The sequence below is a fragment of the Plecotus auritus genome, assembly GCF_963455305.1.
Source record: "Plecotus auritus genome assembly, chromosome: 12".
NCBI lineage: Eukaryota > Metazoa > Chordata > Mammalia > Chiroptera > Vespertilionidae > Plecotus > Plecotus auritus.
In genome coordinates, this window is record NC_137778.1 from 29,016,075 (window position 1) to 29,043,611 (window position 27,537).

Sequence of the window (27,537 nt, forward strand, 5' to 3'; positions counted from 1 at the left end):
TTGCTCTGAGAGGCAGTGGGAGATTATGTTAATTTCAGTTCTCATTTTGATTAATTTTACTTCCTGTTTCCGGATAATACCCTACTAGGGGGTTGTGGGGGGAGGCGAGTCTAGAGTTGTAGAAATGCTGCAATAGGTGCACATACGTCCGTAGGAGCCGATGGGGTGAGGTGAAAAGAGTGGCCCTCAAGACCTCAGCTAGAAAGAGGAATTGGAATCCCATGGCGGGGGGCGGGCTCGGAGGAGCAGCCAGCACCCTCCACTCCTGTGGTTCTCATCTACAAGGTACTTGCTCATCCATTACGGAGTCTGCGGTAGGAATTGCTGTCATCTTACGGACATGGAAATCTAGGTGCAGAAAGGTTGGCAGGCCCAGCTGCGGGCCTTCACTTCCCCCTCCACAACTCCGCCTGAAAATATCAGAGCTCCAGGTTTCAAACACTGACACATGGCTCCGCAGCCCTCTGCTGTGTCAGCTGTAAAGGTGGAGAGGAGGGAGGAAGACTAGTGCTGGGGAGGAGGAGGGTGTTAGGTTGTATCCAAAGACCACTGAAGGGAACACGCTCCTCCCACATGCTCACAGCCACCCAGTGGAGGATGCTGGGCAGGCCCAGAGTGTGTGTGAAGCCCAAAGCTCTATTCCTGGCAGCGCTGGCCCTGCTGTGACCCCCCCTGACCAAACCCCCCTCATTCTTAGAAACAAGATGTCCTGTTGCCCCATTTTTGGAAACTCAGTTTTAACTGCCTCTCCTGCAGTTCCAAAGCGCTCAGTGTTTGTGCTGCAAGGAGCCAGGGCCCAGCTGTTTGCCAAAAGCGATGCCTGTCCATTCGGGAGGAGCTGCCCAGCCAGCCTCAGTGCTGTGCTCTCTCCTGCCTCCCCACCCCTCCTAGGGGAAGCCTACGTGCATTCATCTCTGGATAGGACCTGTTTAAACTCTGTCAGTATTTACCCCTGGGCCCCATAAAGCAGAGGCCCCTACAGGAGCCAGTATCCGGAGCCCAGCAGAGGTAGGGTCATTGGAGGAGCTGAGGGGCGGGGTGGCGAAAGGGTACTTAGGTAGGTAAGGATTTCCCATCCTGAATTGGCTGGAACAGACCTGGAGTTTTAGAACCAGTTTTTTTTTGTTTTTTTTTAATATATTTTATTGATTTTTTACAGAGAGAAAGGGTGAGGGATAGAGTTAGAAACATCGATGAGAGAGAAACATTGATCAGCTGCCTCCTGCACACTCCCTACTGGGGATGTGCCCGCAACCAAGGTACATGCCCCTGACCAGAATCGAACCTGGGACCCTTCAGTCCACAGGCCAACGCTCTATCCACTGAGCCAAACCGGTCAGGGCTAGAACCAGTTTAAACATTATCAAAAAGAGGAAATTAAACATCAGGAGGCTAATTAAATCTATTCAATATTGTTTAATATGTGGTGAATTGGGTGGTGGTTTACAGCCTCCTCAGCAACCGGATGGAGCTGGTGCAGGGGTGCCTGCAGGCCCTGTGGTGCCCTCGCCAGAGGGGCTCCACACACAGGTGCTGCTCCTGGCTGTGTGGGACCTTGAGTGGCTAGAGTTGTTAGGGTTGCAAGACATGCCAGAGCTTGGGGTGGGGGAAATGGAAATGGAGCTCCACCCCATCTTCCTTCTGCGACCTCCCTTTTCAGGGGCTGCCCCCCAGAAAGTCCCTTGTGATTGCCAACCTTTATCATTGCTGGGTCTTGGGTTTCTGTGGATCTGGAAACCAAAGGGGAACCCCCTGCCCCAAAGAACACACCTTCAAAGGGGGCTTGAGGAGCCAACCCCTCACTTAGTTCTTTTTTTTTTTTTTTAAATATATTTTATTGCTTTTTTACAGAGAGGAAGGAAGAGGGATAGAGAGTTAGAAACATCGATGAGAGAGAAACATCAATCAGCTGCCTCCTGCACACCTCCTACTGGGGATGTGCCCGCAACCAAGTTACGTGCCCTTGACCGGAATCGAACCTGGTACCCCTCAGTCCACAGGCCCACGCTCTATCCACTGAGCCAAACCGGTTTTGGCTCCTCACTTAGTTCTTACATAAAATTTTCATTTTACTCCAGAGCATGTGAAAACCATTGAAGATAAGACCTCTATGGCCCTCCAGCCCCATCTCCCAGCTGCCTCCTCACTGTTTCCTTTTCCTTCTCTGACTCCATTTTACACGGAGTGTAAGCAGAAGAACTAACAATCAGGTAGCAACCCATTTTACAGGTGAGGAAACGGGTCCAGAGAAAGAAAGGAGCTTACCGGGTTCCCTCGGAGCTAGGATGTGAATCCAGGTGCTTTGACTAAGGGAAGCCTCTGGGGTAGGGAGGAAGAAGAGGACCCACAACCCATGCTTTCCACTCCTCCAGCCCCACCCTCAGCCTCCTCCCACCCCCATCCTGCGTCTCACCTCACTATGCCTCACCCACATCCTTGACTTGTCATTATCTTCACTTCTCCCTCTAAATCCTGATCTAAGGAGAGAGACACACGGACTCCCAGCCAACACCAGAGTTTTACACACAGGGCTTGGCTGGTGCCAGGGATCCAGCGAGATTCCACAGGTGGCATCTCCCCTCAGGAGAATGACAGCTTTTGCAGCTGAGGTTTTTGCGGACATCGAGTTTCTGTGGATACCGCTGCGGGTGAGAAGATGGGGATGGCCAGGGGAGGAGGGCATTTTTGGTCCTGGCACCAGAGAAGAACAAGGGTACATCCCGTTTGAGATGGAGAGCAGGAAGGACAGGCAGGGAGAGGCTAGGCGCTGGCTTCTGATCCATGAGTCTAGAACCCTCAGGGAAATTTCCTGGGAATTCTCACAGAAGGTAGGAGTGGGACAAATAATGCTTTTATCCACACTGAACTGAAGGTGGAATTGGGATAGAGAGTCAAGGTCATTTCTGGATGATCCAGAGTTTATTTTTAGATCCTCTTCTTTCAAACCTCCAAATGGAGACAAGCTTTGTCATACCAGCCCTGACCTGGGCATGGGCCTCCCGCGTTCCACCACACCCAGAATGGATTGAAGATAAGACTTTCCCCACGGGCATCTCGGCCTGGCAGACAGGCCAGCCCTCCCTAGGATGCACAGATCCTGCCCCTGGCAGAGCCCAGGAAGAGGGTGCGTAGTTTGTACCTTCACCCAGGTGTTCCTTTGTCCAAGTCGGTGAGCATGGTGGAAGGGCTACTCTCCTGGGGGTGCTGCCCACTCACCGCCTGCCTACCTCCTTTACGGCCACCTGCTTCACCCCGGGTCTGGGGCCACAGCCGTGCTCGGAGATCCCTGAAGGGGCCTGCCAGGCCTGCCCGGACTCCCGCCGCAGGAGACAGTACAGCACAGGGTTGAGGCAGCTGTTGCTGTGTGCCAAGCAGATGGTGACGGGAGACATAGGGATGGAGAGTGTAGAAAGTGCTGTCCCAGATACCAGGTCAAACTTCACGAGTACTCTCCAGAGTGATCATGTGGTTGGGGAACCGGCAGAGGAAGAAGGAGGCCATCAGGATGCAGACGGAGGGGGCTACGATCCTGCTATCCCGCCGTCGCCGCCGCCACTGCCGCCGCCGCGGGAAGGCCAGCAGCAGCAGGTAGCTGGTGGTGGTGATGCCCAGGGGCACCACGAAGGCCAGCACCACTCTCTGCAGCTGGTAGGCCCCCAGCCAGTACCTGCTGGGGAAGTGCAACAGGCATAGACGCACGCCCCACACCTCCCCCTCTGCCCCAAAGACTGCCGTGGGCACTGTCAACAGGGCAGCCGCCACCCACTCCGCCAGGGTGGCCATGCGGGCCCAGAAGAGGGAAAGAGGGGTGCCTGGTCCTGCAGCCACGGCCACCACCCAGTATCGGGCAACACTCAGCGCCGTGATGAGGAAGACGCTGGCGTAGATGTTGAAGACAGTGGCCGTCGGGACCATCTTGCAGAGGGCACCTCCAAAGGATCAGTGGAAGTCCAGTGCCCACTCAGCTGCCCAGAAGGGGAGAGTGAGTGCCAGCCCCAGGTCTGCCAGAGCCAGGTTGAAGACAAAAGTGTCAGATGGTGGGCAAGGGGCTCGCCGAGCACAGTTACTCAGCACCCACAGCACGGCCAAGTTTCCCATAAGTCCAATGGTCCCTCCAAGCCCATGGGCCAGGGCAACCACAACCCTCAGGGCTTGGAATTCAACAGGCATCGCAGTATAGTCCACACTCAGCACACCGCCGGCAGAGGTATTGAGCCAGAAAATGGGCAGAGGAGCAGAGATATTGGGTGTGGGCATCTCAGGGCATCGGAGGCCACAGTGCTGAACAGTGGAGGCAGCCGGCTTAGCGCCAGACTGGCAGGGCCTCTCAGCAGGAGGCTCCAGACCTCAGAGGGCGGGTGTGGATGCGACAACCCACCCATCCCTGTTGGTCATGATTGGTGGTGGGTGGGGCAGGATGAGAGAGGGCTGGACCGGGGGGCGGGGGTTGTGCATGTGTGTGTGGTGTGTATCTGTGTAGGAAGGGCTCTATGCTGTAGAGAGGAGAGAAAGGGGAATTACTCCACCATGAAAATCAGACCCAAGCCTCCACCCCAGGGAGAGAACCAGAGATATCCCATCTCAGGGATGGCAGGAACCAAACTGCAGACCCTCTTCCTACCAGGGTGCAGGGGTCCCCTTCTCTGCAGAAAGTGCTTCCTTAGAGCCTGGGGGAAGGGACCCGGAGGGGGCAGATGGCAGGAAATCAGAATGGGTGTCCACTCAGGTCCCAGAGAGCACTCGCTGCGTGACTTTGGGTAAGTTACTTTACTCCCCTGAGCCTCAGTTTCCTTGCTTAAAATTTTCAGATGAAAGTCTCTGCTTCAAAAGATTGGTGTGATGAAATGAGATAATACATGTAAAAACAAAGCACTTGGTACGTTGCTATTTGCACTAATGATTATTACTTTAAGGGAAAAGTTTGGGGTGTTTGTGGCACAAGGGAGCAGGGTACTGAGCAATCACCACCTGGGAACAGTGCCAACTAAAACACGGGTTTAATTCACTGCAGCAGCAAGTGACCTTGAGGCTAAGGACAGGGAGGGAAAGAGGAGAAGTCACAGCTTCCTGTTTCCTCCCTACTGGGAACACAGCCTGAGAGGACCTGAGTGGACCTGAGTGGACCTGTCCTGCTAACCTCCCTCACTCCACTGCCATTGCACCTTTCCTGCTCTAGTCTGTGGAGCCAGAAGTCAACAGCATCCCCCACTCTTCTCCAACCCCCAAATGCTATTTCAGAGATGGGTCCTGAGATACACTCTCACCACACCTCATCCTGTCTCCCCATGAGCTCAGTCCTAACTGGAAAAAATGCTTCATTGGGTCCTCCCATTTTGTGCCCATATCCCTACCCTTTGCACAACTTGCTGTGATGGGAAAACAGAGGTGGGAGGTGGGTAGATAGAAGAGTGAGGCTTTTTCAAGGATTCCAAAATATTCAACACCTTCCTGCCCTCTGCCAACTAATTACAATGTTTGATGTTCAGTTTCCTTGGAGTGCTGGGAGAGGAGAAGGGCCCTTCACGACAATAAATCAGCAGTGGGGTTTTAAAAATATATATTTTTTTATTGACTTCTGAGAGGAAGGGAGTGGGAGAAAGAGAAACATCAATGATGAGAGAGAATCATTGATTGGCTGCTTCCTGCACACACACACACACACACACACACACACACACTGGTGATCAAGCCCGAAACCCGGGCATGTGCCCTGACTGGGAATCAAACGATGACAACTACTGAGTCATGCTGGCCAGGCAGCAGTGGGTTTAATGAACCTTACAGAAGAGACCCAAAGGTAAAAAGATCCAGATGGTGCCAGGATGTTTGGTTTTTTCAGCAAGGAATGCGTGTGAACGGGGTTGGGGGGGGGGGTGGTAGAAGGGAAGGGCCCAGCCCAAGTTCAGATGAGTTCCATGAGTTACCTCTGGCCTCGTGAACTAACCATGTTTACTCTTCCACCCATCCAAGCATCACCTTGCCAATCTAGCAGGGAAGGTGTCTGCTTAATGCATTAGACTTATTTTCTCTTAGCTTGAAGAAAAGAAGCTGGGTCAGAATTCTGCTATCCATTTGCAATATCTGGTCCTGTGATCATTTCTTTCTTTTTTTTACCTTTATTCATTTCTAATCTAAATCCTTTCCCTTGCTCTATCAACACCCCCTTGTGGTTATGTAGAGAAGTGATGCCACCAACTGGCCGATTCTAAGAACTTCACTTTGGGCCCTTTCACTTTTCTAGAATTTTGTTGATTGATTCATTGATCTTTCCTTCCTTCCTCCCTCCCTCCCTCCCTCCCTCCCTCCCTCCCTTCCCTCCTTTGCATTATTAGTGTGCTAATCACAGCATTTTCCAAACTGTTACTATGTGCTAGGCACTGTGCTAGATGGTGGGAAGATAAAAATTAATAAAATAAGGTCCTTCACCTCATCCTATATAATTAAGAGGGAATATGCTAATTGACTGTCATGGCCTCAAAGATGGTGGCGCCCATAGCCAATAAGGAGGGAATATGCTAATTGACTGTCACACCCTCAAAGATGGTGGTGCCACAGCCACAAGATGGTGGCGCCCAGTCCCCTCAGCCCGCCCAAGGCTCAGGTAACCAGGGCCGGCCAAGGTCCTGCCAGCAGTGTCAGCAGCAGAGGTGTGATGGGGGCATTGCCTTCCCCTGATTGCCGGGTCACCTCCCACCCCTGATGGCTCCCGGACTGTGAGAGGGGCAGGCCGGGCTGAGGGACTCCCCGCCAGTGCATGCATTTTCATGCACCGGGCCTCTAGTAAAATATAATAAACTTTTGAGATGGATGGTAGGATCTTTAAGATAATCTAGTTCAGCCCAGCTGGCGTGGCTCAGTGGTTGAGCGTTGACCTATGAACCAGGAGGTCACGGTTCGATTCCCAGTCAGGGCACATGCTCAGGTTGTAGGCTCAATCCCCAGTGTGGGGCGTGCAGGAGGCAGCGATCAATGATTCTCTCATTATTGATGTTTCTATCTCTCTCCCTCTCCCTTCCTCTCTGAAATCAATAAAAATATATATGTATATTTTAAAAAGTGGCCCAGAATCAGCAAATCCATAGAGACACAAAGTAGATTAGTGGTTGATGGTGGCTGACAGGAGAGGAAAATGGAAAGTAACTGTTAATGGGTTCAGGATTGCTTTAGGGGTGATGAAAATGATCTGGTCATGGCGGCACAACTTTGTGAATACACAAAAAGTCACTAAATTGTACACTTAAAGTACCCTTTTAAAAAGGGAAGATTTTATGGTTCATGAATTACAATCAGAATTCCAACAGCAATGTGTTTTGGGGAGACAAGGCAAAGGGAAAACAATGTTGTTTAATCTAAAATTCTTTTGGGGGGATAGGGGCAGGACAAATTGAGTAAAGGGGTCAAATACATGGCAATGGAAGGAAACTAGACTTTTGGTGGTGAGCATGCAATACAGTACACAGATATTGAATTATGTTGTATATTTGAAATTTATATAGTTATTTTAAAAATAAATGAAATTCACTTGGAAAAAAATACACCCGTATGCAGAAAATGTAGAATGAGAATTGGCTCGCCCGAACAGCTATTAAAATATACAGGGGCCCAGCTGGTGTGGCGCAGTTGGTTGAGCATCATGCCATGCATCAGGAATTGGCTGGTTGGATTCCTGCTCAGGGCACATGCCTGGGTTGAGGGCTAGATCCCAAGTAGGGGGTGTGCAGGAGAAAGCCCACCCATGTTTCTCTCTCATAGATGATGTTTCTATCTCTCTCTCCCTCTCTATTCCTCTAAAATAAATAAAAACATTTTAAAAATATACATACACATCGAATTACTGTAATAAAGACACTATAGCAAAGCAAATAGATCAATGCAACAGAAAAAAATGCAGAAATATATATTTCACATACAATATAGGTGGTATGTGTATGAAGGGTAAATTTATTAAATGCTGAAAGGGAGACACTATAAATTTGACTTTTTAAAAAAATTATTTTTATTTTTTTATTTTTATTTTATTTTATTTTTTTATATTTTATTGATTTTTTTACAGAGAGGAAGGGAGAGGGTTAGAGAGCTAGAAACATCGATGAGAGAGAAACATCCATCAGCTGCCTCCTGCACACCTCCTACTGGGGATGTGCCCGCAACCAAGGTACATGCCCTTGACCGGAATCGAACCTGGGACCTTTCAGTCCGCAGGCCGATGCTCTATCCACTGAGCCAAACCGGTTAGGACTAAATTTGACTTTTTGAATTAATTTGTATTCTATTAATCCTATCAGAATGAAAACTTATTTGAAAAATAGTGCTGTATTATATTTATTTGAGCTAGAGACTCCTTGCAGCTCCAAGGTACCCAAATGTTGGAAATCTCTGGCTTCCAAAATCAACTCTGACTTCTCAGTTGGCATTTAAGGCCTTTCATGATCTGGCCCCCACACTCAAGCCAGTTCAACTTTAAGAACTGGATCGCAGAACAGTTTACTATGCTGTATCACTTCTCCGCCCTGACTCAGATGTTCAGCTTCCATTTCTTTCAAATACTTGAGTGTAAGCGCCTTCAAGTTGAGCACTTCATCTTCTTCACCACTGTTTATTATACAACCTCACTATATGCATTTGTCTGCGTGCCTACCCTGCCACATGGTACTAGAAAGGCAGGACCCATAGCTTTCCGTGTTTATATATGTCCTCTTAAAACAGAAAAGAAACAAAAAAATACACAAAACCATAAATTCTTCAAATGACTTTTAGGACGAGTTATTTTCCTTTTCCTAAATAAGGTAACTGAAGCGTGAAGTGGGCAAAAGTCTCGAGAAATCTCTTCCCCACTAGAGGCTGGGATTCCATAAGAATATAGCTCAATTTGGGGAGAAATCGGCGTAATTCCCAGACTCGTGCATATTATCGTGTAGGTTACCAATTTGCCCACAACAAAGATAGATTCTCCCCGCCCCAATTTTGCTTTAATACGAGGATTAGTAACCATCTTTCTCTGGGGCAAGGCCCGACAAGGAGGTCACACCCTACCAGTCTCAGCTAATGCCAGACGCCTTGAAATCAACGAGAGTCCAATCGGAATAGACGTTTTAACCGGAACTTCTTTGCCTCACGACCGGAAGAGACTGTGCGTAAGGGCGTTGGGGGCGGAAGTGACGGGAAGGTGGTTGTGGGATAGTTGGCGGGTGGTTGAGCAGAGCCGGTCGCCATGTCCGCGGGGAGCGCGACACATCCTGGAGCCGGCGGGTAAAGCTTCGCGGGCGAGGGAATCGCGGCGAGCGGGGGAAGCGGGGGGACCCTGGGGAGCTGCGTGTGGGTAGAGGGGCGCTTAAGTGGGAGTGTACTATGGGGAGGCCGGATTGTTGGGAAGGGTGTTGAGCAGGCCTGGGGCCCCTGAAAAAGGCCGGCGAGAATCAGAGGGGAGAGGAAAGCAGGGACTTTGGAAGTGCGGGCCAAGGGGAAGGTGAAAATGAGGGCTTGTAGACAGAGTGAAGTCTTTTGATACGGATGACGGAATAGAAAGGAAGTAGATTCTGGAAAAGGGTTGAAAGAAATGAGGATTTGGGAAAATAATGCAGTAATTGTAAGATGGTAATTTAAAGCCCTGATCAGAGATTCGAAGGTGTAAAGGGAACGTGATAGAGGGAAAATGGGTTGCCAAGGCATAGTAAGGGAAAAATAGTATAAGTGAAAGCTTTGGGGGGGCCTATTATTTTTCTTTTACTTGTAGGCGCCGCAGCAAATGGGACCAACCAGCTCCAGCCCCCGCCCCCCTACTGTTCCTCCCACCGGCGGTCCCAGGTGGGGAGGTAACCGGCAGTGGGGGAAGTCCTGGGGGCACCACAGCTGCTCCCTCTGGAGCCTTAGATGCTGCTGCCGCTGTGGCTGCCAAGATCAATGCCATGCTCATGGCCAAAGGGAAGCTGAAACCAACTCAGAATGCTGCTGAGAAGGTATTTGAAGTTGAAGGGACTCTGCTAATTGCAATTTTAAGAGGGTTATTTTGTAATCCTGTAATCTCACAGTCATTTGTATTAATGAAGGAGAAAACAGGGGTACAGTAATTTAAAGATCACTTAGTTTTGGAATGTATCAGAAATTTTGTCATTTGTTTTGACGAGGCAGTTTTGGTTGGGTTGATTACATTTGTGGGCCAAATACTAGCTTGTTTTGTCTTGTTTACTTAGTTCAGCTTAAGTTTATCTAGTCATGTAAAGCAGTGATGTAATATGTTTTTTTGATACATGTGCATTTTCCCTAAAGTCTAAAGAGTTCAAATAAATCAAGTGGACTTTCAGATGTCTCTAATGTATCTATAGATTCAACTTTTTAAAATTCTTTTTTTCATTTATTGATTTTAGAGAGAGGAAGGGGGAGAGAAAGAAACCTCTGTTTGTTGTTACACTTATTTATGCATTCACTGGTTGATTTTTGTATGTTCGCCCTGACCAGGGATCGTACCCACAATCTTGGTGTATCAGGTTAGATTAAACTTTTTAATGACTGCCTAACCAAAGTGCAATTATACAAGAAATAAAAGAATAATTTATATATAGGTGGTTTTGTTTCTTCACACAAATTGAGGAAATTATTTGAACATTTTATAAACTCCCTTACAGCTAGAATGGATCTGAACTTGGAAAACTTGAACTTAATTGCCATAGAATGCAAGAATCTTCTTATAGGATAATGAGTATATAGCGACTGTTTGTATTGCCAGAATGCATGCTTTGCACTTAAAAGAAATCCTTACAACAATTCTATGAAATGAATTATTGTCACTAGTTTATTGGTGAGGAAAATTAGGCTCATGAATGTCAAGTAACTTGTCCAAAATCTGTAAGTGGTAGGCACAGACATCTACTTCAGAGTCGCCTCGGACAATCGGATGTTTGGCTTTTGCTTGAAAGCCTCTAGAGTTGTAGAGTTCAGTGTATTCCAAGGCAGCCCATTTCATTGGAATTATAATTTTTAAAAGTTCTTTTGGCTTAAATTTGCCATCCTTGTGAAGAGATGAGTTCTGTATTTGAAAATGCAATGAATGTGAGGTTATGGATTTGTTAATTAGCATGTTTGTAGTGACTATTTCACAATGTATACATATAGTAAAACATCAAGTTGTACATCTTAAATATATACAATTTTTATTTTTTAATTATACCTCAATAAAGCTGGAAAAAAAGAAAATTATATTCTTTGTTAGCCTTCTAATTTATCAGTAGATAACATTAACAGAATGTTTATTAGTAGGCCATAACCTGTCTGGATACTTAAATATTCAAGTTCTGCAGCATTGGTGAGAAGTTTTAATGACTTGGAAGTTTATTACTCATTGTATATTTATGGTTTGCAAAGATTGTATGAGTCAATTGTCCATTTCTAAGGTCTACAAGGAAATATTAAAAGAACGCTGATGGCTGAAACCGGTTTGGCTCAGTGGATAGAGCGTCGGCCTGCGGAATGAGAGGTCCCGGGTTCGATTCCGGTCAAGGGCATGTACCTTGGTTGCGGGCACATCCTCAGTGGGAGGTGTGCAGGAGGCAGCTGATCGATGTTTCTCTCACATCGATGTTTCTAGCTCTCTATCCCTCTCCCTTCCTCTCTGTGAAATATCAATAAAATATATAAAAAAAAAATAAAAAAAAAATAAAAAAATAAATGAAACAAAACCTCATTTAAAAAAAAAAAAAAAAAAGAACGCTGATGAAGAAGGAATGCTCCGTGAATATTAAATTTCTTAATACTGACCTTAATCACTTAGACTAATTTTTTCTCTAACAAGTAATTTTTTTAAAATATATTTTTATTGATTTAAGAGAGGAAGGGAGAGGGGGAGACAGAGAGAAATATCAATGATGAGAGAGAATCACTGATCGGCTGCCTCCTGCATGCCCCCCACTGGGGGTCGAGCCCGCAATTCGGGTATATGCCCTTGACTGGAATCGAACCCAGGACCCTTCAGTCCGCAGGCCGAAGCTCTGTCCACTGAGCCAAACCAGCCAGGGCTCTAACAAGTAATTTTTAAAATGGTAAATGAACTCAGCAAGAGGCAGCATGGTGCATAAATACTGAATTTAGAATCAGAATACCCAGGTTTAAATCCCAGAATCCCCAGTTACTGCTTGAGTAGCTTTGACAGATGAGCCTCAGTCTCCTAATCTATAATGGGGTTGGTAATATATATATACCTGTGCAGTCTGGTCCCATAATCACTAGCCTCATGTGACTATAAAGATTTGAATTAAAAATAAAATATAAAAGTCAGTTTCTTGGTCACATTAGTCACATTTCAGGTGCTCAGTAGACATGTGGCTAGTGGCACCCATTTTGCACTGCCAGCTAGAGCAGGGGTCGCCAACCTTTCGTACCTCACAGACCACCAGTGGTACACGGACCACCGGTTGGCGACCACTGAACTAGAGGACACTTACATCCTGCCATAAGGATTCAGTGAGATAAGATGTATAATGCATGCTGAAGAGGGCTAAACAAAGGTAAGAAGATGTGTATTGTGTCTATTTAGTGTGTCTCCAGATTTCAGGATCTTATTTGGCTTTTTACCCACTCTTCCTTAAGAGAGAGTAATGGGGTGGAATGTTAATTAGATACAACTCAAGGGTTATTGTTTTTTAAATTGATTTTAGAGAGAAGAAGGGAGAGAGAGAGAAACATTGATTGGTTGCCTCCCACACTTGCCCACAGCAGGGATGGAACCCACAGTCTGCCTGTGTGCCCTGACTGGGAATCAAACCCACCACCTTTTGGTGTATGGGAAGATGCTCCAACCAACTGAGCCATACCGGCCAGGGCCAATTTAAGGGTTTTGATACTGAAAGATTCAATTAGTTGAATTTGATACGTTGTGACTATAGTGTTAACACTTAATGTGTAAGGCTACTTCCCATTATACAGGTGTGTATATGAGTTACTTATTGTGAATTGTGTGTTGAGCTCTACCCTGTATTTACACACTCGGTTAGCTAATTGAGCTGCAAAGCATCATGACTTGGCCCTTCTAATTCATAGAGTTTCTGTAATTATGTGGTCATAAAAATGCACACATGGCCAAGACTGTAGAGAAATCTGATCACAGCCTTCAAATTGATTGTACTTGCTATCATTTTAGTGAGGTTTTTAAATTTTTATTTTTAAAATACATTTTTGTTGATTTCAGAGAGGAAGGGAGAGGAAGAGAGAAACATCAATGATGAGAATCATTGATCGGCTGGCCTCCTGCATGCCCCTATTGGGAGTTGATCCTGAAACCTGGGCATGTGCCCTGACCAGGAATCAAACCATGACCTCTTGGTTCATAGATTGACACTCAAAAGTGAGGTTTTATTTGCATGTTATTTCATTCATGAAGAATGACCAAGGAGTGTTTCCAAGTATGTTTGTAGGCAGGTAAAGGGGAATTTGGGAAGGTATATTTTTAAATTGGGCATTGAAAAGTTATTTCATCATGTAAACTTTTTAATCTGATTTCTCTTTTTGTAGCTTCAGGCCCCTGGAAAAGGCTTAACGAGCAGTAAAAGCAAGGATGACCTGGTGGTAGCTGAAGTAGAGATCAATGATGTGCCTCTCACATGTAGGAACTTGTTGACTCGAGGACAAACTCAAGACGAGGTGTGGAGATGTTGGGCTTTGGGGAATGTGGGTGGATGTGGTTTCAGAAAAATAAGACTGCTAAATAAGGACAGGTATGAGATATTTATTAGTGTATTTGGGTCATACTCTCCAAAGTTAGGGTTGGGTTTGATTGAACTGCAGAGGAACTTCTTAGTGATGGTAAAAAAAAAAGCTCTGTGTGAATTCCCTGGAGTGGTCTGAGTAAGAAACAATGGAACTAGATTTTCAGATAGCAGAGAGAACTCATTTCTCCCTTATTGATGGAATGGATGGATGGGGAAAATCTATCTTGCTACCTGTCATTGAAGTCAATCAATTGCCACATCATCTTTTTAATAGAAAATTTCCTTTTTAGATCAGCCGACTTAGCGGGGCTGCAGTGTCAACTCGAGGGAGGTTCATGACCACTGAGGAGAAGGCCAAAGTAGGACCAGGGTGTGTATACATAACCTCTACTTTGGGGAAGGGTAGGGTATATGACTCACATTAGCTTAATATATCTTATTCTTAGGGAGTATATGTAAGTGCTTGATTAGTAGCTTATGCAGTAGCTACTTTGGTTAATAGATATACACCTATGTATATGTATATATGCTTTATTGCAGAATTCAGGACATCTTCAATCGATAGAAGAAGTGTTGCAGTTATTCTTTTTTCTATTGTGCTATTTTTTTTTTTTTTTAATATTTCATGGTGTCTTGATTGAAGACAACAAATTATGCAAAAGTGTAAAAGAAGCCCTAACCGGTTTGGCTCAGTGGATGGAGCGTCAGCCTGTGGACTGGAAGGTCCCAGGTTCGATTCCAGTCAAGGGCATGTACCTTGGTTGCGGGCACATCCCCAGTAGGAGGTGTGCAGGAAGCAGCTGATCAATATTTCTCTCTCATTGATGCTTCTTTCTATCCCTCTCTCTTCCTCTCTGTAAAAAATGAATAAATTTATATTTTTTAAAAAGTGTAAAAGAAGATAATTGTTAACGCTTAATGTGATACTTATAAACTGTTTTTTATGGGAATATTCCCCCTAACAAATGAGTTCATACTTTGTTGTAATCTTTTTTTTTTTTTTAATATTTTTATTGATTTTAGAGAAGAAGGGAGAGGGAGAGAGAAAGAAACATCAATGATGAGAGAGAAACATCGATCAGCTGCCTCCTGCATGTTCCCTACTGGGGATTGAGCCCGCAACCCCGGCATGTGCCCTTGACCGGATTCGAACCTGGGACCCTTCAGTCCGCAGGCTGATGCTCTATCCACCGAGCCAAACCAGCTAGGGCTGTTGTAATCTTTTTTGTTTGTTTATTTTTTTAAATATATTTTATTGATTTTTTACAGAGAGGAAGGGAGAGGGATAGAGAGTTAGAAACATCGATGAGAGAGAAACATCAATCAGCTGCCTCCTGCACACCTGCGGGGGATGTGCCCGCAACCAAGGTACATGCCCCTGACTGGAATCAAACCCGGGACCCTTCAGTCCGCAGGCCTACGCTCTATCCACTGAGCAACCCAGCCAGGCTAAATAATTTTTTAAATCAAGACTCCTTAATGGCTCTGATGATTATAAGTTGTAGGTTATCTGTAAAGATTTCATCTCAGTTTAGTTTCATCTCTTTCAGTATTCAATTTTATTTTTTTAATCCTCACCTGAGGATTGGTTTTTATTGATTTTTAGAGAGGGAAAGAGAGAGATAGAGCCATACATGTGAGAAACATGATTGGTTGCCTCCTGTACATGTGCCAGCTGGGATTCAAACCCACAACCCTAGGTATGTGCCCTGATTAGGAATCGAACTCGCAACCTTTTGATGTATGGGACAACACTCCAACCAAGTGAGCCACCTGGCCAGGGCAAAACAACGTCTTTAACATTGGCTTAATCATCCCTCCACTGTTAAACCATGCTCTTAGAAATTAGCAATAGCCATTTCTATGTGCTATATAGTTCCTTTCACTTATTTGGAAGCTTTAAATGTTACAAATTAGTTTTGTGACTCATTTAGCTCCTCCTTTGGTTATTACCAGTTTAGGATCATCATTTTATATTTCTCTTTATAGGGATCGTCCATTATATCTTCATGTTCAGGGCCAAACACGGGAATTAGTGGACAGTAAGTAATGTTTTTGGCTCACATATCACTTTTTGTGAAAGCAAAGTACAGGAATGTGTGTAATGAACTACTCATGAATATACATAGAGGTTTATTTTATTTTTAAAATATATTTTATTGATTTTTTACAGAGAGGAAAGGAGAGAGATAGAGAGAAACATTGATGAGAGAGAAACATCGATCAGCTGCCTCCTGCACACTCCCCCACTGGGGATGTGCCCGCAACCAAGGTACATGCCCTTGACCGGAATCGAACCTGGGACCCTTGAGTCCACAGGCCGATGCTCTATCCACTGAGCCAAATCGGTTAGGGCTACATAGAGGTTTAGAAAGGTTGGGAGCCGCCAGACATTTGGGTCACCTATAAAACGGATTAATACTCAGATAATTAAGTATTGGTCTGTGTTTATCATTGGGTACTAGTTAGTTCATTCAATTCTTTGGTGTAGTATTTTACTCTGTGCTTTTCCCTAGGAGCTGTAAACCGAATCAAAGAAATTATTACCAATGGGGTGGTGAAAGCTGCCACGGGGACAAGTCCAACTTTTAATGGTGCGACGGTCACTGTCTATCACCAACCAGCGCCCATTACGCAGCTGTCTCCAGCTGTTAGCCAGAAGCCTCCCTTCCAGTCAGGGGTATGTTTTGTGGAGAGATCATTAACAGCTTTATCGTTTCTATAAAAATTATATGTGCCAAATAATACAGAAAGTATGAAGAAAGAAGTAAAATCCTGAAAGTTCCATTGCTGATATCAGATTAATGGACCATTTAGGTGTCCAAGATGTAGTAGTGAACATTTGAGAACACAGCTCTTCCTTCTGACATATTCCAGAAAGGGGGTTTTGATAGATCAAAGAGTATGCACATTGTACATTTAAAGTTAGTGGTTTGAATTTATATTTGTAAACCTGATGGCAACTGGAGGACTAAGAAGGCTGAGTCTGATGAAGCAAGACTCTGCTGATACAATCCTCCTAAAATAAAGGGTTGGAGAGAGCAGCCTTTGTTGGAGAATATCATAGGGCTGACTGTACTACCCAACATTCTACTCCAGTTTTATAGGAAACTACCTTTGCTATAATTTCTTAACATATATCAGTTGAGAGGAACTGGGAATGCTTATTCAGTATTGAATTGGAGTTTTCACCTCTTAGATAGGTTTTGCTGAGCAGAGAGGTAGGTTTGTGGACTGTAGTTCTTATTTAAATTAAGCTACCTGATAAGATTTATTTTAATGCCATTTTGATAGAAATTATAGGGGATCCTTATTCTGAAAGTGATTAAACGTATCTGGAGAATGAAAATATTTTGTATGATGATTTCCATGGTTAGGATTTAATTTTGTATTCTTTGTTTAACCTGATCTTTCTGTTCCTCTACAGATGCATTATGTTCAAGATAAATTATTCGTGGGTCTGGAACATGCTGTGCCCACTTTTAATGTCAAAGAGAAAGTGGAAGGTCCAGGTTGCTCCTATTTGCAGCACATTCAGATCGAAACGGGTGCCAAAGTCTTTCTACGAGGCAAGGGTTCAGGGTGCATTGAGCCAGCATCTGGCCGAGAAGCTTTTGAACCGATGTATATTTACATCAGGTATGGATGGAGCTGAGAACATTTAAATCCTTGTTAACTTAGCAGTACAGACAGCAGTGATTCAGAAGGAGTAAGAGAAAAATGGGCTTAATAAGTAGTAAGGTGAAGGAACTTAGGTAAATACCAGAAGTAATCACTTTATAATTAGCTAATAAAACTGTTGGATTAGGAGATAGGTTTTCTTTTTTAGTATTCAACTCCTTGGATTTTATATACGTCTCTGATCCTAAAATGAGCTGTTATGAGCCTACAATAACTTTGACTTAAACCAATCACAATATTTTTAAATGTCTTTTCTTTATATCACGAAGTACTATTACTCAGAGAAAGACCAATAAAATAATGTGATAATAATACTAGTTATACCTTAAAGGGCTTAGAACATTATTTTGTGTCCCTGTTTTGTGGTTTTCAGAAGCTTAGATTTATGCTGCATTGAATATATTAAGTTTATAAAGCAGCATACAAAGTGAAAACAGAATCCTGTATCTTTATTTTTCTTCCTTTTGAATTCTTGGTTCTTAATTTTGTACAGTCATCCCAAACCAGAAGGCCTCGCTGCTGCCAAGAAGCTCTGTGAGAATCTCTTGCAAACAGTGAGTTATATTTGTCTGTCTCATACTTATTCATAACAGCTATTGCCATTTTAGACTTGTGTCTTAGCTATTTTCCCCACCTGTATTAGTTTCCTAGGCTGCCACACAAAATTACCACAACAGAATTGTATTCTCTCATAGTTCAGGGAGCCAGAAGTCCAGAATTGAGGTGTGGGGTAGGTTGGGTCCTCCTGAAAGCTCTGTGGGAGAATCCATCCCACATCTCTCTCCTATCTTGTGATCGTCTAGTCCTTGGCATTCTTTGCCTTGTGTCAGCATAACTCCAATCTTATCTCTTCTTCTAAGGGTAGCAGTCTTTGGTTTTAGGGCTGGCTCTAATCCAGTTTGACTTCATCTTAACAACCTCCAAGCAAATACCTTGTTTCCAAATAAGGTCATATTCTGAGTTATAGGCAGACATGAATATGCGGGGGTGGGGGTGGGGAGGACACACATGACACTATTCAAACCATTACACCATTCCAGCAACTAACATTCTTTTTTAAGGAAGTCATATGTCCCTAGCCAGGGGCACAGTTGGCATGCATTTCTTCTTCAGGAGCTATTTCAATGTGGAATTTTGAATCTATAGTACATATTTGTTTTCCCTTCTCTTGCAGGTTCATGCCGAATACTCTAGATTTGTGAATCAGATTAATACTGCTGTACCTTTACCAGGTGTGTATGTCTTAAAGTATTTAACTATAAAATATTTTGCTAGTGATATTTATGAATAAAATAGTGATACTTGAGGCTAGACTAATTGTGCCAGGGCACTAATAGTGTTCCCTTCAACGTAGGGTAATTTGGAAAGCCAGTTGAGCCTCAGTATTTTTCTTCCCTGAAGATTAAGTTTAATATTCAGCTAAAATGTCTCATTCTGCTGCAGCTGATTAAACACTTTTTTTCTTCCCCTTCAGGCTATACACAACCCTCTGCTATAAGTAGTGTCCCTCCTCAACCACCATATTATCCATCCAATGGCTATCAGTCTGGTTACCCTGTTGTTCCCCCTCCTCAGCAGCCAATTCAGCCTCCCTATGGAGTTCCAAGCATAGTGCCACCAGCTGTTTCATTGGCACCTGGAGTCTTGCCAGCATTACCTACTGGAGTCCCACCTGTGCCTACACAATACCCGATAACACAAGTGCAGCCTCCAGCTAGCACTGGACAGGTAAGATGCCAGAATATGACACATGATACCATTGAATTTGGAAAAATTGGGGTGGAAAGGTGGTGATTTTATTCAGAAGTTGTATGTAATATGAGATACTGTTTTCCTATTTTTAAATTTTTTAAACATTAATTTAGAGAGAGAAACATCAATTTTGTTGTTCCACTTATTTATGCACTCATTGGTTGATTCTTTTTTTTTTTTTTTTTAATATATTTTATTGATTTTTTACATAGGAAGGGAGAGGGATAGAGAGTTAGAAACATCGATGGGAGAGAAACATCGATCAGCTGCCTCTTGCACACCTCCTACTGGGGATGTGCCCACAACCAAGGTACATGCCCTTGACTGGAATCGAACCTGGGACCCTTCAGTCCACAGGCCGACGCTCTATCCACTGAGCCAAACTGGTCAGGGTGGTTGATTCTTTTTTTAATTTAAAAATTTTTTAAATTAAAAGGCGCTTTTTTTTTTTAGCTATTGTTCATATTTACCTGAGAATGTATTTTCCATTGATTTTTAGAGAGACTGGAAGGGAGGGAGGGAGGGAGGAGGGGGAGAGAGACGGAAAGAGAAAGGGAGAAAGGATGAGAGAAAGAGAGAGAAACATTGGTGTGGAAGAGACACATTGATGGGTTGCCTCCTGAACCGTGTGCCTGGTTGCCTCCTGCATTCACTCCTACCGGGGCTGGGAATCAAACCTGCAACCCAGGTATGTGCCCTTGATTGGGGATCGAACCCGAGACCCTTTGGTGTGAGGGCCGATGCTCTAACCTGAGCCACACTGGCCAAGGCTATTGATTGATTCTTGTATGTGCCCCAAACGGGCATCGAAACTGCAACCTTGGTGTATCGGATGACACTCTAACCAACTAAGCTACCCAGCCAGGGCTCTAGTATCTTCTTCTCTTAACCACCAACAAACTACCTGAGTACTTTGGAATAATGTGTACATGTGTCTGTTCATCTTGAAGTCAGTTTCATGAGCCTTGCCACCTTATAGTTTAGAACAGGTATCAGTGAACTTTCTACAAAGTACCTGATGCTAAATATTTTAGGCTTTGTAAGCCACATGGTCTCTGTCACAACTACTGCAGCCCTGCTGTTGTCGCGCAAAAGCAGCTGCAGACAATACCAAACAAACACACGTAATGCCAGTCACACTTGATTGACAAAAACAGGTAGCAGGCCAGAATCATAGGGTGCCATACTGTGGGCCATCATGTGCCTGCATCTCGCTTTATATAGTTTAAAAGTGCTCAGGGAGAAAGGGGCTGGCCTATACTACATCTCTAGATGATTGGAATTACTAATCTTAGAACTATATCATATACAGGTGTTCCTAGGCCAAGATAAAGGGGAACTTGCCAAACATAAGGATTATAACTGCTAGTATTTATTTCTCGAACTGTAAGAAACTAGAATTTTTTAGGAAAGAAGTAGGCAGTTAGCTCATCTAGATACATTATATACAATCATTCTTAGAGGCAGGGGAGAGACTAATGAGAGGGCATGGTAATGGATTTATGGTGGGCCCTTCTCTGTGGGCTTCTCATAGTGTACCCATGCCAGAGTAAATTGCTGCCTTGAACCATTGCCCAGCCTCCTTACCTGTGGGCTGTTAGCACTGAAGAGGGTTGTACAGTATGAGACAACAAGGACTTCTATTGTGGTCTAAATTCTGTTGTGGTCTCTGTCATAATTATTTTACCTTTTACATTTAGGCAGAGCTATATAGTTCTCCAGCTTTGAGCCACATTCTGTTGTAATGAGAAAGCAGTATAGCAGGGTGATTAACAGTTGGGGTTTAGAGAGAGATATGCTTTCCCATATTTGAGTTGTGTGATGTTAGGACGTAATATAACCTATCCAGGCTTTGTTTTCTTTCTATATAGAATGGGAGTAGCCCTGGCCAGTGCGGCTCAATTGGTTGGAGTGTGTCCTATGTACCAAAAGGTCGCCAATTTGATTCCAGGCCAGGGTGGGTACCAGAGGCAGCCTATCTATGTTTCTCTCTCACATCAGTGTTTCTCTTCCTTTCCCATCCTCTCTCACTTAAAAAAAAGAAAGAAAGAAAGAAATCTGCCCTAGTTGGTTTGGCTCCGTGTGATAGAGTGTCAGCCTGCAGCCTGAAGGGTCCTGGGATCAATTCCGGTCCAGGGCACATGCCCCAGTTGTGGGCTCAATCCCCAGTAGGGGGCATGCAGGAGGCAGCCAATCAATGATTCTCTCTCATATTGAATGTTTTCTTTTAATATAATTTTATTGATTTCAGAGAGGGAAGGGAGGGAGGGAGGGAGGGAGGGGGAGAGAGAGAGAGAGGAAAGAAAGAAAGAAAGGAAGGAAGGAAGGAAGGAAGGGAGAAAGAGAGAAAGAGAGACACATCAGTGATGAGAAAGGATCATTGATCTGCTGGGGGATCAAGCCTGCAACCCTGGCATATGCCCTGACTGGGAATTGAACCATGACCTCCTGGTTAATGGGTTGACGCTCAACCACTGAGCCACGCCTGCCACAACCTGAGCATGTGCCCTTGACCGGAATGGAACCCGAGACCCTTCAATCCACAGGCCGACGACACTCTATCCACTGAGCAAAACCAGCTAGGGCAGTAACAGAGTGTTGTTGCTTGGTAACTTCTGAACTAAGTAAGTGGCTGGAGTTTTTGTTTGTTAAAGGTCATGTTTGCTCCTAATAGCTTGAATGCACAACAGGTTTTTCCTGAGAGTTCAAAACTGTAGAGATTATCAATTTCATGTTTCTCTACCATGAAGGTGGGGAGGCTAGGTAATACTGTTAGCAAATTATACATGAAGGGCTCGGCCGGTGTGGCTCAGTGGTTGAGTGTAGACCCATGAACTAAGAGGGGTCTATACCAATCGGCTGCCTCCTACATGACCCCATGAGATCTATTTCCAGTCAGGGCACATGCCCAGGTTATGGGCATGATCCCCAGGATGGGGCATGTAGGAGTCAGCCAATTGGTGTTTCTATCCCTCTCCCTTCCTCTCTAAAATCAGTAAAAACATATTTTTAAAAATTATACATGAAGGAAACAAGTACCAGAAGGTGAAAGATTCATGTGCTACCTACTGATCATTAAAGTATATTATAATCATTGTTTACTTTTTCATTAGTTGGGGATTCTCACACTTTTTCCCCCCCTTGGTTTGTTTTTGTCCCAGAATCCGATGAGTGGGCCTTTTATTCCTGCTACTCCTGTCAAACCTGCCTTGCCTGCCGGCCCCCAGCCCCCACCCCAGCCCCAGCCCCAGCCCCAGGCCCAGGCCCCACTCCCAACTCAAACCCAGGCACAGAAGAGGAGATTCACGGAGGAGCTACCAGATGAACGAGAATCTGGACTTCTTGGATACCAGGTTAAATAAAATATCCTGTCTTACTTTCCTAATCTTATTCTGTATTCTCCCTTTAAATAAAGATAAATTCACATCTATATCAACTGTCCTCCCAATATTAGGATTTCCATTTTCTGGGATCTACTTAGATGAGATTTTTATCCTTGGGGGATAAATTTAAAGTAAGAGTTGATTCCTTCTGAGTGGGTTTTGTCCTTGGGCATACAAAGCCTTCCACCTAGAGAAGTCTCTGACTACCATCTAGAAGGAATTCTGTAAAATTCTGGACTTCTCTTCATACACTTGCAAGCCTCTAATACTTCTTACTTCCCTACATATCTCACTGAAAGCTCATTCTATCAATATGTGGTTTATATTTAAAACCTTGGCTTTCAGTTTTTGATGTCCTTTCTCTCCCTAAAAAAAGTGGTAATTCTTTTTTTCTCCAATGCCCCCCCAAAAGTGTCAGAAATGCAGTAAATCTGCACATACATAAACACAATCATTCACTAAGGAGTTTTTTTTTTTTTTTTAAAGATTATTAAATATCAAAATATGTAGTTTGGTGCAGTTTTGTTTTATCAGGAAAAGCACCTTTACTTTTTGCCAGAATCCTTGAAGCATTCTTTTGAAACAAACTTTGAAGTATTTTTATAGCTTATAACTAGGTTTGTACAAACCATTTAAGTTATGGGTATTTGAAAACAGATAGACATAACATAATGAATCACCACATCCCTGATCATCCCAACGGAAAAATAATCTCTACTTTGACTATGGTTATGCTCCAAATCCCAAGGAGCTATGTAGTGCAGTTTACTGCAATTTACCAGAAAGATGAGGCACTTGACAGTTACATTAAGGAGCTAAAGTCAATACAGCAGTTGTAGATTTGCTAATGCTACTGTATTTTTCTGCTCATAGCATGGACCCATTCATATGACTAATTTAGGTACAGGCTTCTCCAGTCAGAATGAGATTGAAGGTGCAGGATCGAAGGCGGCAAGTTCCTCAGGCAAAGAGCGAGAGAGGGACAGGTAAGTTAGTTGGAATGTAATTATCCTATCTAATAAAAGGGCATATGCAAATTAACCATCACTCCGTCACAAATATGGCGGCACCCATAGCCACAAAATGGCAGTGCCCGGTCCTCTCAGCCCCGCTGGAGTCCCCAGTCCCGGGGGGGGGGGGGGGGGTGGGCGGCCGCTGAGAGCAGGCAGCAGGAGAGGCCTGGCGGAATGCTTGCTTCATTGCCGCAGTGACGAGGCAAGTGTTCCGCGCCCAGCTGCAGATGGGCCTCTGGCCAGGCTGGGGCACGGATGGGCCTCTGGGCCACAGAGAGCCTCTGGGCAGTGGGCGCGGAGCGGCCAGGCCCCACAGAGAGCTACTGGCGCACGGATTTGTGCGCAGGGCTACTAGTATGAATATATTCATGTCATTTGTTTATACCATTAGTGTAAATAATAATCATTGCTACAAGTTTCCGTGTTCTAATACTGAAATGAAATCACTTGGACAAACAAGTTCCTGTTGTAGTTGATGCAATAATGGAAAATACAATGATATAACTTCCCCAGTCTTAGAGGCTGCTATACTTAGCTTTGAATAATTCCATGCTTGCTTATTCAGTCGTCTTCCTTTACCTTCATTGTATCTTGGCCATTTTTTTTAAAGGGTAGGCAGTAATTACACAATCAAGACATTTTGCTACTTAGAATCATAGAGTATCATCGATGGAGGTACTTGAATGGGAGTCAAGCCTGCCATTTAGTGCTTGGATTCTACCTATATTGTTACTAGCCTTCATAAGAGGGAGCTCACTTCCCATAACAGTTCCTTCTGTTTTTGGCATGGCCTGGCTATGTAGACAAAGCCTCATAATCTTACAGCTTGAAAATAGCTTGAAATTAATGGTAAATATGAACTTGAAAGGTTATCTGCAGACTGTACTGTTATTCCCCTTCTTATCTACAGGAGAGTTTAAAATCGATTGAGTTTGTCTGAAAGAGTGTTTCTTCTTTAACAGGCAGTTGATGCCTCCACCAGCCTTTCCAGTGACTGGAATAAAAACAGAGTCTGATGAAAGGAATGGGTCTGGGACCTTAACAGGGAGCCATGGTGAGTAAGGTATAATGGGGGGCCTAAGGGAGTGGCTAAGACTGGTGCTAAGCTATTAATTTCCTAACCTGATGTTCATTCAGGTGCGATACATTTAGGTGTTTAATCCAACCTCTATAATCTAATGAAAAAACTTTTCTTTTTATTCATACGGACAGCATATAGTTACACAGCATTTTATTTTCAACCGACGTGTGTCTAGAAAAGAGTCAGTCGACTTACATTTTATACATAACATCAGTGACATTAAAACCCTAGGAAATACTAATGATTGGTAGGTCATTTCAAAATTTTGTTGCCTTGTTATCTAAATACTTGGAGGTAATCTGAAACAGAATTAAAGATCCATGTTTTTGTATGGGAACTGAGCCACGTCTCCTCTCATCGCTCTGTTGGTTGGGAATGGTCAGCCTGTGGCTGTTATAAAAAATGTTGTTTCTTAGTATCCCAGAACTCTTAGATCCTGTATAGGTACATGGAAACATTTTTGTTCCTTCCCTATAATCATAATAAAAATGAACAGAAGAAAATTAATTTTTTTCTTTTCTTTAAACTCTTTAAAAGGTGAAGTATCAGCCTCAAAAGATGTACTTGCTAACTTTCCTTTTTTCTTTTTTTTTTTTCTTTTTTTTTTTTTTTTTTTGTGTGTGTGTGTGTTTCTTTTTTCTTTCTCTGTTTTCTTACATGGTTCTGGTGGATTCATATTTGCCGATGCTGGTGCTGTTTTTCGTGTGACCTTCAACGCATTTGGGTGACCACTGACCCTGTGACTTCAAAATGGCGTCCAACTAACCACTTAAAATTAACATCTTTTTTTTTTTTAATTAACGAATTTATGGTATTATCTTTTTTCTTGGCGGGGAATGGGGTTTGGGTTGTTTTTCTCTATTCTAGATTATCCAGTCAAGAAGATGAAAACTACAGAGAAGGGATTTGGCTTGGTGGCTTATGCTGCAGATTCATCTGACGAAGAGGAGGAACATGGAGGTCATAAAAATGCAAGTAGTTTTCCACAGGGCTGGAGTTTGGGATATCAGTACCCTTCATCACAACCACGAGCTAAACAACAGATGCCATTCTGGATGGCCCCGTAGGAAACAGCGGAACAGACTTTTTGACCCTCGGTGACTCTTCTTTAGCAATAATGCATGCATTTGATTTAACAAGACTTTGGCCTGTACTGGGAACCATCGTGGACCTTTGCAGAAGTTAGAGGTGCAGTGTCTCCTTTCTTAAAAAGGTTTCATTCTTTTTAAAATATCTTCTTTTCTTCAGTGGCATAGCATCTGTTAAAATTTACATGGGATCACCAATTTGTCTCAGAAGCTTTTTTATTTAACACTCAGTGAAATGTGCTGTTCAATGCAGCATCCCATTGGGGTCATTCCTGTGTACATGTGACCTGGTCTGGCCTTTCCGAATGAATAACCCCTATTCTGATGTAGACAGTTTTATTTGTATTTTACAACTGTTTGGTCAATTTTGATAATAACTTGTTACAAACCAAGCCTTACTATTTATTAGTAGGGAAATGATTTTAAGACCATCTTTTCCTTTCAGTACTAAATCTACAAATTCCCCACCCCTATTCCATTTTTGGGTTCTTCCTGTTTTAGCAAGTGCGGTTTCACTAGTTTAAAATTGTCAGGTATAGCTGGATCCTGGGTAAGAAAATGAAGTTATTTTTTTTTATTGTGTCATTTTTGGGGAATGATCCAAAGCTGGCACCTTCAGGCACACTTGTCTCAGATAGCCATTGCTGTTTTTATTGCTCTTCTAAGCTCTTGTCTTCAACTGGGTCAGAAAACTTCTTGATCAAAAGCTGGCCAGAATTTATCATAGAAATGAAACAGTGGTCTGTCTCTCTCAGAACTGTTGCAGCTAAAATAGAGAGACTTGACTGCTCCCAGTAGGATGGTGGACTTAGTGACTGAAATTGCAACTTGTCCTTTTTCTTGGCATTACAGGTTTTACCAAAAGAACTTTTTTGTATCAAATATTGATGTGTGAAAGTGAAGGAGCTAGTCTGCTGAATCAGTAGTTTGAGATACTGAACTGTCATTTTTGCACATTTGAATACTTCGCAGGCTGGCTTTGTATAAACGTATCCTCTGGTTTCCTATATGTTGTAAATACTTAGACCATGATGTCATTATAAATAAATGTATAAATATTCTGCTTGTGGTATCTCTGTTCTTAATTCCACAACCCATCCATACATTAAAATTCATAAACTTGTTTACTCATAGCACAATGACTTTCTAACCTCTCCAGAAAAATACATACATGGACCCCAAAGTTTGCATACAGTTCAGAGTTTGGACTTTCCAAAGTAAACCATTAGAAGTTCAGATGAAAAGTGTCAATGTTTTAGCTCTCATGGTTAAAGGGACTGGATGAATGAAACACTTTTAACAGAAATGCAAATTATTGGAAAAACACTCTCAAGAAGTAGGATGGGCAGAACTTTCAACAGATTTCCCAGTGTCAAGTTCCTTCAAGTACCTGTGCCTAAACAGGAATATAATGATAATGTCTTCATTTATTTCCATATTTAATTCAAGGCCACCTGAAAATTCTAATTTTATTTCCTTTTGGAAGGTAGTTTGTTTACAACAAAACAAAAATTATCTTAATAGGTTTCATTTATATATGTTTAAAATATAGAACGTTCTGGAAAACATACAGAATATTGTCCAGATACGCCAAGGTTGTGGGTTCAATCTCTAGTCAGGGCACATACAAGAATCAGCCAATGAATGTATAGATTACATAAGTGAAACAGTAAATCCGTGTTTCTCTATGTCCCTTCCTCTCTGTAAAAATAAAATATGGAACTCCAGTTAACTAGAACAGTGATTTTTAGCTTTGTGCTGCAAGACTTTTTAAAATGTGCAGTACCTTACTTGTCCGGGGGACTGACCTCTTTTGCCTTAGATTGTCAACATGACAAGAGC

General features: G+C 43.5%; 2 protein-coding genes across 3 annotated transcripts; one reads left to right on the top strand and one right to left on the bottom strand.

The window, feature by feature from the left end:
• Positions 1 to 3,141: 3,141 nt before the first annotated feature.
• On the bottom strand, positions 3,142 to 4,257 carry RXFP4 (relaxin family peptide/INSL5 receptor 4; the record flags this gene model as incomplete). The annotated part of the gene is given in 8 exon segments (XM_080648443.1): positions 3,142 to 3,215; positions 3,218 to 3,258; positions 3,260 to 3,314; positions 3,317 to 3,387; positions 3,389 to 3,425; positions 3,428 to 3,456; positions 3,458 to 3,939; positions 3,943 to 4,257. Coding segments are annotated over 8 exon segments (1,104 nt in total).
• A 4,875-nt stretch (positions 4,258 to 9,132) lies between these two features.
• Positions 9,133 to 26,759, top strand: KHDC4 (KH domain containing 4, pre-mRNA splicing factor). Of its 2 annotated transcripts, none has more exons than XM_080648150.1 (14): positions 9,133 to 9,249; positions 9,734 to 9,956; positions 13,501 to 13,629; positions 13,988 to 14,067; positions 15,687 to 15,739; positions 16,214 to 16,377; positions 17,125 to 17,336; positions 17,872 to 17,932; positions 18,553 to 18,610; positions 18,853 to 19,106; positions 22,292 to 22,483; positions 23,387 to 23,499; positions 24,489 to 24,580; positions 25,475 to 26,759. In XM_080648150.1, exons 1-14 carry the CDS (start codon positions 9,212 to 9,214, stop codon positions 25,672 to 25,674), a joined length of 1,869 nt encoding a protein of 622 aa, XP_080504276.1. In that variant the 5' UTR covers positions 9,133 to 9,211; the 3' UTR covers positions 25,675 to 26,759. The 2 variants fall into 2 exon arrangements, 1 of the variants encoding a protein (XP_080504276.1); XR_013959429.1 differs by having other exon boundaries at positions 9,137 to 9,249; positions 23,415 to 23,499; positions 25,475 to 26,758.
• Positions 26,760 to 27,537: the final 778 nt, after the last annotated feature.

Coding starts and splice junctions, on each gene's coding strand:
- KHDC4 (XM_080648150.1), top strand. CDS start 9,212: ATGTCCGCGGGGAGCGCGACACATCCTGGAGCCGGCGG. Junction 18,611..18,852: donor TACTGCTGTACCTTTACCAG/GTGTGTATGTCT, acceptor CTTCCCCTTCAG/GCTATACACAACCCTCTGCT. Junction 22,484..23,386: donor CTGGACTTCTTGGATACCAG/GTTAAATAAAAT, acceptor TTCTGCTCATAG/CATGGACCCATTCATATGAC.